The sequence below is a fragment of the Quercus robur genome, chromosome 6 (assembly GCF_932294415.1).
Source record: "Quercus robur chromosome 6, dhQueRobu3.1, whole genome shotgun sequence".
NCBI lineage: Eukaryota > Viridiplantae > Streptophyta > Magnoliopsida > Fagales > Fagaceae > Quercus > Quercus robur.
The window spans coordinates 46,675,969-46,688,801 of NC_065539.1; the positions used below are offsets into that span (position 1 = coordinate 46,675,969).

The 12,833-nt window shown below is 35.2% G+C and overlaps 1 protein-coding gene across 1 annotated transcript; it reads left to right on the plus strand.

Moving 5' to 3' along the window:
• The first annotated feature begins 493 nt into the window (after positions 1-493).
• Positions 494-2,753, plus strand: LOC126689079 (acyl transferase 4-like). The gene is made up of 2 exons (XM_050384110.1): positions 494-1,083; positions 1,546-2,753. Exons 1-2 carry the CDS (start codon positions 670-672, stop codon positions 2,395-2,397), a joined length of 1,266 nt encoding a protein of 421 aa, XP_050240067.1. The 5' UTR covers positions 494-669; the 3' UTR covers positions 2,398-2,753.
• The last annotated feature ends 10,080 nt before the right edge of the window (positions 2,754-12,833 follow it).

The following is a 12,833-nucleotide window of genomic DNA, read 5'->3' on the forward strand; positions in this document are numbered from 1 at the left end:
GTTGCGGTCTGATCTGTGGGTTCAGTGTTGGGTTTATGAGATGAGTAAATCGGCAAAGGGATTTGGAGATGGGTGAGGGTGAATTGGTAGAGACATTCAAAGAGAGAGAGAGGCTTGGTGAGAGGCTTCAGCGATGGCGAGAGAGAGAGAGATGAGACTGTGTGAATGAGAGAGAAGAGAGAGGCTTGGTGAAGCTTCAACAATGGAGAGAGAGAGATGAGAGACATGTGAATGAGAGAGAAAACATGATATTTAGAATAAAATATTAATATTTTCTTTTACAATTGAGATATAGTGCAATTCTACATTTAGAATCGCACTGTAGGACAATTGCAATTTTTTTTATAATAGTTGGCTTTTACAAGTCCGGATGGTGTGGGGGTTTTGGACTTTTATACTAAATTTTCCTTACATATGACATATGCCATTCTCAATGTGAATGCTTTATTCTTTTTGCGGCAATATATATGGAGTATATTTTAAACATATGACCTCTTTGCCTTGGAGTATATTTTAAACATATGACCTCCTTACACCATGATTAGACTTCAAGGCAAGGAGGTCATATGCTTAAAATATACTCCATATATATTTCCACTCGATCACGTAGCAAAATGGTATTCTTATACTTGCTAGCCCACTCTTATTCAGCCAGCCAATCTTCCCATAATGACTTTCTCTGTAATCAGATCAAGCAGAAGCCTAGTTAGGCCATCTGAAAAGACACCAGAAGGCACACTACTTGATCTATCAATCATTGATAGACTACCAGTTCTAAGATGCAATACTCGAACGTTACACGTGTTTAGGCATGGCCCTGAGGCAGCACGAGTTATAAGAGAAGCTTTGTCCAAGGCTTTGGTTCCTTACTACCCTCTTGCTGGAAAGTTGAAAGAGTCAAACCAAGGTCAGCTCCAAATTGAATGCTCTGGAGAAGGAGTGTGGTTTGTTGAGGCGTTTGCTGATTGTACCCTTTATGGAGTCAATTACTTGGACGATGATATTGTATCCATCCCATATGATGAGCTTCTACCTGATCATATCCCAGAGAATGAAGGCATAGACCCACTTGTGCAATTTCAGGTAAATATTCCCATAAGTTATAACCAATTCATTTTATTCGAATTATCTTCAAAATTAAGTTCGAAAGAAACTCTAGTCCTAGTATTTGCTAAACTCAATGTTGATTAGCTAAACATGAAACAAACTGCTAGCTAGAACCACAAGAAAAGTAGCTAGAAAGGCGCTAATTAACGACACTAATATGCTTATTTGATACAAGGGATGTGGGCTAAGTCAACTAATTCAAAATTCAAAATTCAAAAAAAAAAAAGGATAAAGCTAAGTGGACTAAATAAATTTTTTTGTTTTTAGTCCAATGGATAAAACTTCTATTCAGTGTTTTTATATTTTGTATATGATACAAATTGATACGTGATTATTTTAAGACATATGTCGTGTTCAAGAACACTGAATACAAGTCAAGCTCTAGAATAATTCCACAGTCCGATATGTTGACAATTTTAAGCAAAAATGCATTTTCAGGTAACACAATTTGCATGTGGTGGTTTCGTGATAGGCCTCAAATTCTGCCATAGCATATGTGATGGCCTAGGGGCTGCACAATTTCTAAATGCGATTGGCGAGGTGGCTAGAGGTGCTGAGCATCTAAGCACTGCACCAGTGTGGCAAAGGGATTTTTTTCCACCACCACCTGAACAAGCAAAGGTCACTCCATTACCAAACCTACCACCACCAATGCCCAACTATACACTCAACCATGCAAATGTAGACATAACGCTAGATCACATCAACCAGCTCAAGCAAGAATTTCGTCAATCAACTGGACACACTTGCTCTTCTTTCGAAGTTGTAGCTGCCAAATTTTGGAGCCGTCGAACACAAGCTATAAACTTTAAGCAAGATACTGAACTGAAGCTTGTGTTCTTTGCAAATTGCCGCCAGCTCTTGAACCCTCCCTTGCCAAAAGGTTTCTATGGCAACTGCTTCTTCCCAGTGACAATCACAGCTTCAAGTGAGTCACTCACACAGGCATCAATTTCTGATGTTGTGAAGCTGATCCAAGAAGCAAGGGCTAAGCTCCCAACTGAGTTTGACAAGTACATGAAGGGTGAGTCTATCAAAGATGGTGAAGACCCAATGGCACCACCACTTGCTTACACCACACTATTCATATCAGAGTGGGGCAGACTGGGATTCAACCAAGTAGACTACGGGTGGGGCCCGCCAGTCCACATTGTTCCAATCCAAGGCTCAATCAGCGCACCAGTTGGTATTATGGGGTCCTTGCCTTTGCCAATGAAAGGTGCTCGATTGATGACATGGTGTGTGGAGGAGGCTCATCGCCAACCTTTCCTCAATCAGATGACGACTTGACAATAACATGAATCTTCCCCCAAAAAGATCCAAAAGTATAATTTCAGTGGTTTAGATCATTTCAAAATCCTTGAACCACTTTGCTTCCTTTAGCTACATCAGGGTCCAGGGATAAATAAAACACGAAATCAAGGCATTTTGTGTAATAAATAATAAGCCTTGTTAGAGTTGGTGTGATGGCAAGAACTTTCCCCTAAACTAATATGCGGTAAATTTGAGTTCGAAAATCAGTCTCTTTTAAGGGGAAAAAAAAGAAAAACTTCTATGTATTCATAGTTATCTCAATTAACAGAAATTTGAAATACAATAATGCCAAAATGTGAAAATCCCTGATATTTGGGTTAGTTGCAAAGAAACTCCTATACAACACAATTTTGTTTTATTGGACCTTTTTGTTCCTTCTGCCAAAATTTCATTAAACTATAACCAATGAAATTTGGTCATGTATTATAAAAGATTCTTTTTTATGGAAACTTAATAAAAATTTCAAATAAAATTAAAAAAAAAAAAGAAAGAAAAAGAAACACAAATTAAACCTGCTTGGATAATAAGAAAATAAATGAAGGAAAATTATCGGCAAGAGTAAAAGCCTACTTGCACTTAAAGTAATTAATACAATACAATACAATCTTTTTTTTTTTTTTTGAGAATGAATACAATACAATCTTCAATGAGAATATTTGCTCGATCTATCAATTATAGATATCGTAGTAATTGCTACACTATTTTTAAGGCTAAGGCTAAGACTAATCCCAAGGATAACAAGTAGAAATATTGAATGATTTGATCTTCGTGTGTGTCATTCTTCTTTGTTTTTCCTTTATATAACCTTCAAGTTCCTGTCGTCATCCAAATTGTGTAGGAATTGTTTATAACACTCCATTTGAGAAGAGAGAAGAAAAAGAATAGAAAAAAATAAATTTATAATATTCTTTTCATACCCTTATTTGAGTCTTAATTATTTGGGAAGTATAAGTGAGAGAAAATAACATGGATAGTAAGAAACACTCATTTTCTTAATTTTTCCTTAAAACCTCAAATTTTTATTTCCCAAAATTGGAAGGAATCAAAAGGAATGAAATTACATTTAATAAAATTTCCACTAGAACTCCCCAAAATACTCATGCTCATTCAATCCCTTATTTTTATTCTTTTATTTTCTGTTATAGTTAGTAGAATTTCATGAACATTGATTGTGAATTAATATTGCATATATAGTATTCAATAGTGATTTTCAAAATTATATGCATAATAGTAATGTAATGAGAAATTTGGCGTAACCAATATTATGAAAATTGTAAGAAAAAACTATTTTAGTACCTCCAAATGTCCTGATCGAACTAATATCCTATATGTTTTATGACCCAAGCTAATATCAATAGCATCACTATGACTCATCATGTCCGTGCATAGGCACGAGTTACACACTAGTACTAATTAAAAAAAAAAGATGCTACATTCATAACATTTTTACAACAAATCACAGGTGGTTAGTTGTTACTGGTTCAAATTTGAACCTAACACTAAGATTACTTTTTTACCCAACAATAACAATCAGTAACAACCTGCCACTTATGATTGTTGTTAAAATGTTGTGAAAATATTGTGGACATATCATTTCTCATAAAAGAATTATTTGCTCCCTAATCTGGGACAAAACGCATCAACACTATAGTCTTGAATCACAATAGGATCTTAAATCACAATATGTCATATCCTACAAATATTAAAATATAAATAATTTTTATTATCTTTTAGTAATCATTATGATTATATTTCAAAAGAAACTTGGTTCAAACCGTTTATGTTTGTTATGTTTATACATAATAATTATTAGTTTTTATTCTCATAATAATTATGCAAAAATGCAAAACTTACCCTCTAAATTTCACCAAATTCATTTCAAACTTCTAATTTTACTTTTATTCAATTGAATCCTTTAAGTTTCAAAATTGTTCAATTAAGACCTTTTGCTGGCCTTCGTTAGGAATTTGTCATTAAGTGTTCATTTCTTTAAATTTATAAATTAAAAAATCCTACTAACTAAATAAATTATTTTTAAACAAAAAGAATTAGAACACAAACAATAAAAACATTAAAAAAAAATTGTATTAACAAATTCTACCAAAATGTGAAATGGATTTTTGGATGCACTCTATCAACAAAAACTTTCACAAATGCTACACCCATAGTGACAGCAATAGTGTCATCCATTTCTTTAGGGTTACTACTTTCCCTATGACTCTCAACATCTCAATGGCGTGGCATAAGTATTGTATCTCTGTGAAAAAGGAGTAATTGATGACAATTCTATCAACTATTTTTCTGATGATCCTTTTCTTATCTTTCATCGAATACTATTAGCATGCTCTCAATTAACCAAGTATCTTGAGTTGAAGAATCCATCTTTTTAAGTCCAAATAAAGGTTTTAAGTTAGTCTCCACCATATTTATCGCTAATTCTTTTGAAATAGTTTATATAGCTTCTTTTTTTTTTTTTTTTTTTTTTTATTGATTTAAAAAAAAAAATTCACAACTTTTTTTTTCTTTTTTTCTTTTTTTCTTATCCATATTGGCTACTGCTACTCTTTTTTGTTGAAATGTGAACTAAATTTTTGAGATGAATTTAGAGGCATGAAATGAATTTTGGTGAAACTTAGAGGGTGTGGTTTCATTTTTGTTTAATATGTTTATTCTTATTTTAATAATCATTATTGTGGGGGTATGAGGATCCAAAGCAGTAATAAAGTAGGCAAGGTTATTTCTGAGGAGGGGAATTTCGCCAGGAGTCTTCAGAGAAGATCTATTTTTCTAATAAAGGAGTTCGGGATGTTGCCGTTGATAAAAATACCAAGGACTCCTTATTAACGTTGGATGGTCGAGACTCAAGCATGCAGGAAGCATGGTGCAATCCCAAGGGAGACAAAGGTAACTTAGTATAAAACAAGGAAGAGAAGAAAAAGGAAGGACAAGGCAGCCATCCCCTCCACATTAAATGCATTACAACCACTTAGCTTGCCGCATTAATGAAGAAATGATCATGAACAGTGTCCTTCACAGCTTATATTCTGGTGTAAAAACCTTCAAGCAAGGTCTTGATAGGACAATCGTCAGGAGAGTTTAATCATAACCCTTCAAATGTAAGATCCAGATGCATTCTTGCTAAGTTATATAAAGCAAAGATGCACCCGGATCAAGGGAGAGGGATTTTTTGGTATGAGAAAAAGAGAAGAAAGAGAAGAACCACCCCATTGTACCTTCTTCCTTGGACTGAACCCGAGGATAAACACTTAGTCAATTATCAAGTTACTTCCAGTTGAAAATATAATTATTTTTCGTGTAGTTCTTAGGCCTGATTGTCATCTTTTGTTATAGAATGGGTATTTAAAATTGACTTCGCATCCCATCTCTAAAAAATTAATTGTGTGGGTAACGAGCCAGTTTTATTTTTCTTCTTGCCACAATTGGCGTCGTCTGTGGGAAAGTCTTCTAAAGTACCCTTCCAAATCTCGTAGCTATGGCTGGTCCTAGGCGTAGTGGATCATTGGAGTCTGTTGTTTCTTAGTGTAGAGATCATTTCGTTAATCTCAAACATAGGAGGGATAAAGATGTGGCTCAAACTCACAGCCAGGGAGCACCTTCCTTTCATTTTGAACGAACCGAGCAACATAAGGCGAGTAATAATTCATGTGATGAAGAAGTCCATAACTTAGAGCAGAAAGTGGAGCGGTTACATTGACGTCTTCGTCATCGAACTCGAATAAGGGAAGATAGAACCCCTTCTCCAGACCAATATTCGAGTACTGAAAGTGATGGAAGTTACTGACCTAGGAGTAGGACTCCACCAAGTGAATCGTTCATATCGTCATCTCCTTGTTCTTCGGGATGAGACCATTATTGTAAGAAGCCTAGAACACCACCAAAGAGAGGCTAGGGGCATGACGCTATGGGAAAAGCTCTCCTTCAAATTTCTCGTTCTCCGTTTTCTCGACATATTGAGCAAGCCGAGCTCCCTCGTTGCTTTAACCAGCCTACTTTCACCATCTATAATGGTAAAACCAATCCAATCGAGCACGTGAGCCATTTTAACTAGAGGATGACCACTCACTCAAAAAATAAGGCCTTAATGTGTAAGGTCTTCCCTTCAAGCCTTGGACCGGTTGCTATAAGGTGGTTTGACTACCTTGAAGAAGGATCAGTACATTCCTATGAGGAGCTAACTAGGGCCTTTGGGGTGAGATTTATGACTTGTAGCCGAGTCCCTAGACCCTTATATTCTTTACTCTCGATGTCTATGAGAGAAGGGGAGACTTCGAAAAATTATTCTGATAGATATTGGGCGATCTATAATGAAATTGATGGGGATTTTAAGGACATCGTCGTACGAACCTTCAAAGTGGGTCTTCCTACACATTCCAACCTGTAGAAATCACTTACCATGAAAGTGCCTCGGGGCATGCATTAACTCATGGACTGGATTGAGGAGCATAAAAGGGTCGAGGACAATCAGAGCTCTAGCAAGGGTAAAGCTAAGGCTTTTGTACTTGACCGAAGGGATAGCTTGATAGGCTAATTTGCGCCTTCACAGCCAAGGAGGGAGTTTTATAATCAAACATCCCATACCGTTGTCGGCCCTTAAAAGGTGAACTCGGTGTTTAAGGAGCCGATATATCATGTGTTAGAGAAAATTAAGCGCGAACCCTATTTCAAATGGCCAAATAAGATGGGTGGAGATCCAAATAAAAGAAATCAGAATCTGTATTGTCATTACCATTAGGACCGAGGTCATATAACCGAGGAATATAGAACCTTGCAAGCTTTTCTTGATCAGTTGATTAAAGCCAGTAAGTTGAAGAAATTTTTGCAGCAGTCAGCTAGTTAGGGAAATCGGCTTGTGACAGGACCACAAAAAAATGGGGCACCTCAGTCATCTCTAGGAACAATAAATGTCATTTTGGCAACCCTGAGAAGAGAATCTCACCTAGTTAGCAGACTAATGTAAGTATCACCACAAATGGCAGGATCTGAAGAGGAGGCACCATGTAAGAAGGCCAGAGTTTCGGAGCAACCTATCATAGGATTTACTGAGGAAGACAAGTTGGTAATGATTCAGCCACACGATGACGCCTTGAAGGTAACCTTGCAAATAGCAGGGTTCGATGTCAAGAGAGTAATGGTTGACCAAGGCAGTGAAGTAGAAATTATGACCCCGACTAGTTTAAAGGCCTAGGATTCAAACTTGAGGATTTGGATCAATATGATGTTCCATTGATTGGATTTTATGGAAACACTACCATTCCGAAGGGGATAATTTGATTACCAGTATAGACTGGGGATAAGGTGGTAAGTGTGATTTTTTCGCCATATACCACCATCTTGGCCAAATCGTGGCTACAAGCCATGGGGGTAGTCTCATCAACGTTGCATGTTAAGGAAAATTATCCTATTGATAAAGGGGGTGGCCGAGTTGGTGGGATGCTAGTTGGTGGCTAGGCAATGCATGGGGGTGGTGGTTGATCATCGTGTTGCTCAAATTGGCTCTTCGGAAGTGGCGCCGACGTTATAGCAACCATAGCTTGGGCAACCTACCTCCTCAGATAGTCCAGTATCTTGTAAGGAGTTCGAAAGGGTCATCATTGGCGAGGATGGCAAGGATGTAGATAAATAATTTCAAGTCGGGATTCAGCTCCCAATAGAGGATAAAAAGCAGCTGGTGGACTTTTTGAAGGGTAATTTGGATGTTTTTGTGTGGAGTGCATACAAAGCACCCGGGGTTAATCCCGAGTTTATTTGCCATCACTTGAATTTTAACCCCAAAGTTACCCTGAAGAAACAACTACCTCGACGTTCGTCTAAAGAACATGCTGAAGTTGTAAAAGATGAGGTCTGTAAGCTTAAACAGGCTAGGGCAATTAAAGAGGTTTTCTACCCAGAATGGTTGGCTAATATTGTGGTGGTAAGGAAAAAATAGGGGAAGTGTAGAGTGTGCATGGATTTTACAGATCTTAATAAAGTCTGTCTGAAGGATCCATTTCCTGTCCCAAGAATAGATCAATTAGTTGATGCAACGTATAAACACCCTAGGATGAGTTTCCTAGATGCTTTTCAAGGCTACCATCAAATCCCGTTGGCATTGCCCTACCAAGAGAAAACAGCCTTCCTTACCCTGACAGAAAATTATTATTATAGAGTAATGCCATTTGGACTAAAGAATGCAGGGTCCACATATCAAAGAATGGTGACTAGAATGTCTATTATGGGGGTAAGAGGATCCAAAGCAGTAATAAAGTAGGCAAGGTTATTTTCGAGGAGGGGAATTTCGCTAGGAGTCTTTGGAGAAGATCTATTTTTCTAATAAAGGAGTTTGGGATGTTCCCATTGATAAAAATACCAAGGACTCCTTATTAACCTCAGATGGTCAAGACTCAGGCATGCAGGGAGCATGGTACAATCCCAAGGGAGATAAAGGTAACTTGGTATAAAACAAGGAAGAGAAGAAAAAGGAAGGATAAGGCAGCCATCCCTTCCACATTAAATGCACTACAACCACTTAGTTGACTGCATTAATGGGGAAATGACCATAAACAGTGTCCTTCACAGCTTATATTTTGGTGTAAAAACCTTCTAGCAAGGTCTTGATAGGACAATTGTCAGGAGAGTTTAATCATAACCCTCCAAATGTAAGATCCAGATGCATTCTTGCTAAGTTATATAAAGCCAAGAAGCACCTAGATCAAGGGAGAGGGATTTTTTGGTATGAGAAAAAGAGAAGAAAGAGAAGAACCACCCTATTGTACCTTCTTCCTTGGACTAAACCCGAGGACAAACACTTAGTCAATTATCAAGTTACTTCCAGTTGAAAACATAATTATTTTTTGTGTAGGTCTTAGGCAAGATTGTCATCTTTTGTTACAAAATGGGTATTTAAAGTTGACTTCACATCCCATCTCTAAAAAATTAATTGTGTGGGTAATGAGCCAGTTTTCTTTTTCTGCCTACCACAATTATATTTTTAAAAATACATTAGGTTCAAATAATTTATGTTTGTTATGTTTAAACATAATAATTATTACTTTTTTTCTCATAAAGTTCCGTTGGAACAAGTTTTTCAACAAATAATTATAAAAAATATAAACAAGTTGTTGTTATTGTTTTAATTATTTTGAAATTCTTGTTATTGCTATTGGTTTTATGTTATTGATATCATTTTTTTTTTTTGGCAAATTACAACTTACACACTTGTGGTTTGGCCGAAATTTAGTTGCCCACTTGTGGTTTGGAATTTGACACTCTATCCACTTGAGAAGAATATGAGGTTGTTTTCATCTTCTTTACTCTAATTGCAGTGATTACTCAATTTTTTTTTTGGCAGAGATATAATGATACATATTCATTTTCAAAATGCAGATTATAAACTCTTGATTTTACTCAAAAAAATTCACTTAGGACAAATTCTTTAAAAGTAATTTTGTTGTGAATAAATTATTGGTATTTTTAAAGCGGAAATACCATTTTGGTCGCTACATTTTGGTCTCATAGTCAATTTGGTCCTTACATTTTTGGAGCGATCAATTTGGTTCCTGCTATTTTCAAGTCACAGTCAATTTAGTCCTTACCGTTAGATGACTAACGAAATTTGCTGAGGCGACAGACGGAATGCACACGTGACATAAATTAAATTAAAATATAAATAGTCCTTCCATGTTAGCACTTCCACATCAACTTCCATGTGACTCTCACATGACTCACTTATTATCAACCCTCTCACTCACTATCAAACACTATTAAATTCAAAATAATCAAATTAAAATTCCAAATCCCTAACCCACAATGAACATGAACTCATTCTTCTTCACAACCAAATCTATTCTGAATTTTAATTTGGGTATTTTCAAAGTGTGTTTAGGATTACTCCTAGTCCCTTTGGTTTCGTAGAGGACACATATTGCCGACCGACCTCATCTATGTCATCCCACGTCTTGTTTAGTTAGATTGTTGAAGTTGCTTGCCAGTGTTAAACTCTGACCATGTTAGCAAAATTGTCAAGTTGCTTACATCAAGATATTTTTATATGAAGGTGCTATGATTTTTGTTGCTTAGATGCACTACATTTTTTCATATGACGGTGCAAAGAAGCCTCTTTCATTGTTCGAAGGGGCAGGTGCGTTGGAAGAATCATTTGTTATTAAACTTTGCTCTTTGCCCCCTTATTTTGTGAAGTGAGGAAACAAGATAGGGAAGCCATAATCGAACACGGTTTGAGCTAAGTGGAAGACATACATTTTTGTTGGTCTTTTTATTCCGTATGTGCAAAGGGAATATATAGGTCAATAAAGTATTTGGTCACGGTAATCAGTTAACTTTAGCGAGAAGAGATTTGGCTGTGAAGAAAAAGGAGGTCATGTTCATCGTGGGTTAGAGATTTGGAAATTTAATATGGGTATTTTGAATTCAATTGTGTTTGACACTGAGTGAGAGTGTTGATGATAAGCGAGTCATGTGAGAGTCACATGAAAGTTGATGTGGAAGTGTTGACATAGAAGGACTATTTATATTTTAATTTAATTTATGCCACATATGCATTCTATTTGCCACCTCAGCAAATTCCGTTAGTTATTTAACGGTAGAGACTAAATTGATTGTAACTTGAAAATAGCAAGGACCAAATTGACTGCTCCCAAAATGTAGGGACCAAATTGACTGTGACACCAAAATGTAGGAACTAAAATGGTGTTTCCACCTATTTTTAATCCATCTTTAATCCAAATGATATAGGGAAAATTAACTTAAATTTAAGGATATATGATACAATCATATTATTGTTTGAAATAAATATTTTCTAATAGTGATCTATGGGTGCTTTGCACGTGCTTTAAATCTAATCAACCATGTCTAGACATAATAACTATGATTTATGTGTAAACCATTAATTGTGATATCATTTCATATGAAAATAATATAAACATGATGGTTTCCAGTTAGATCAATTGGTAAAGTCTCTAATGGTTGAATAAGAAATTTTGGGGTTCAATAATCGTTTGTACAAAAAACCGTTTGGTATCTTGGTCTGATAATAAAGAACGCAATCATCAGAATTGGACATCATATGTTGAAACTCTATATATACATAAACATGTGTCATTGTATAAGCAAAAATGTTTGTTTCCACAAATATTTAGTAGTTTAGGTATAAAGCAATTAATACAAGAGGTGGTTAATTGTTACATTCAAAATTCAAAACTTCAAGGGGTATCATGTTTTAATTTTTAAAATTTTTTTTTTTAAAAAAAACCATGGGATTTTTGTGTACTTTCCCACAATTTTAAATTTTAGTTAATGACCTCTTTCATATTAAAAAATAACAAAAACACTAATGTAAAGTACAAATTTCTTTTTCTTACTAACTCTTTTATTTTTCATTTTACATACTACATTTAGATTGTTAGGGATATAGAAATGCATGGTTTTTTTTTTCCTTGTTAGAGGAAACAATAACTCTATAGTCACAATTTTCACAAAATATGTCCAACTAACAAGATGTCGAGTTGGTAACTGCAAATAATAAAGTGATGTTAGTAATAGTTCAAATGATAAAAAAAAAAAAAAAAAAAAAAAAAACTCACTCATATGTTTTCAAAAATATTGTGTTTGTAGCATTACTTTGAAAGAAAAAATATTATGAATTATATGGTTGAAGGTTTGACACATGCTCTACTTTGTCATCCATAAACAAAAGAAAATTTTTTCATTTAAACTATCTAAAATTAATTTATATGTATACATTTGATGTTTTCTAAAAATAAATATACTCTAAAATCTAATCTTTAATTTAGTTAACCAAAAAAAACCTTGATTTAACTTTAAAAAAATATTAATTGTGTATATAATTTAAAAGATAATTATATATGAGTTAGAGTATTGTTTTTCATTGCAGCTTCATGAAGGAAAATAGTGATTTTAAAAGAAAAAAGAAAAAAAAAAATTGGCTTTTCATTAACTACTTCACCAAGTGAGTAGAGACAAACCCTTAGTAACAATAATTGGGTAGAATATGAATGATTTTATATGGAAATCCATCAAATGTAGAATTGGAGTCTCACATGTGATAGTCTTTGACAAGAAGAAGCATATCAACAACAACCAATTCAAGGAATTTTGCTCACAGTTGGGAATTAAGAGTCTTTACTCTTCTCCTGGCTGCTCACAGGAAATTTAAAGTGACCAACATGGTGTTATTAATGATGATCAAGGTTCAAGACTCAGTGTCAAAATGCCTATTGCCAAAGAAGTGGAGAACTAACAATTGCGCTCTATTCCTACCTCCTATCTACTGGAGCATACTTGTTAGTTCTTTGGCCATGGTTTATTAACACGAGTGTTGAATCAATTTCTGGCCAACTCTACTCAATTCTCCTTTACTCTCCCTCCCTCCTCCT

Excerpts from the sequence above, each read along its gene's own strand:
- LOC126689079 (XM_050384110.1), top strand. The coding sequence starts at position 670 with ATGACTTTCTCTGTAATCAGATCAAGCAGAAGCCTAGTTAGGCCATCT. Across the intron at positions 1,084-1,545 it reads ACCCACTTGTGCAATTTCAG|GTAACACAATTTGCATGTGG; the intron begins GTAAATATTCCC and ends ATGCATTTTCAG.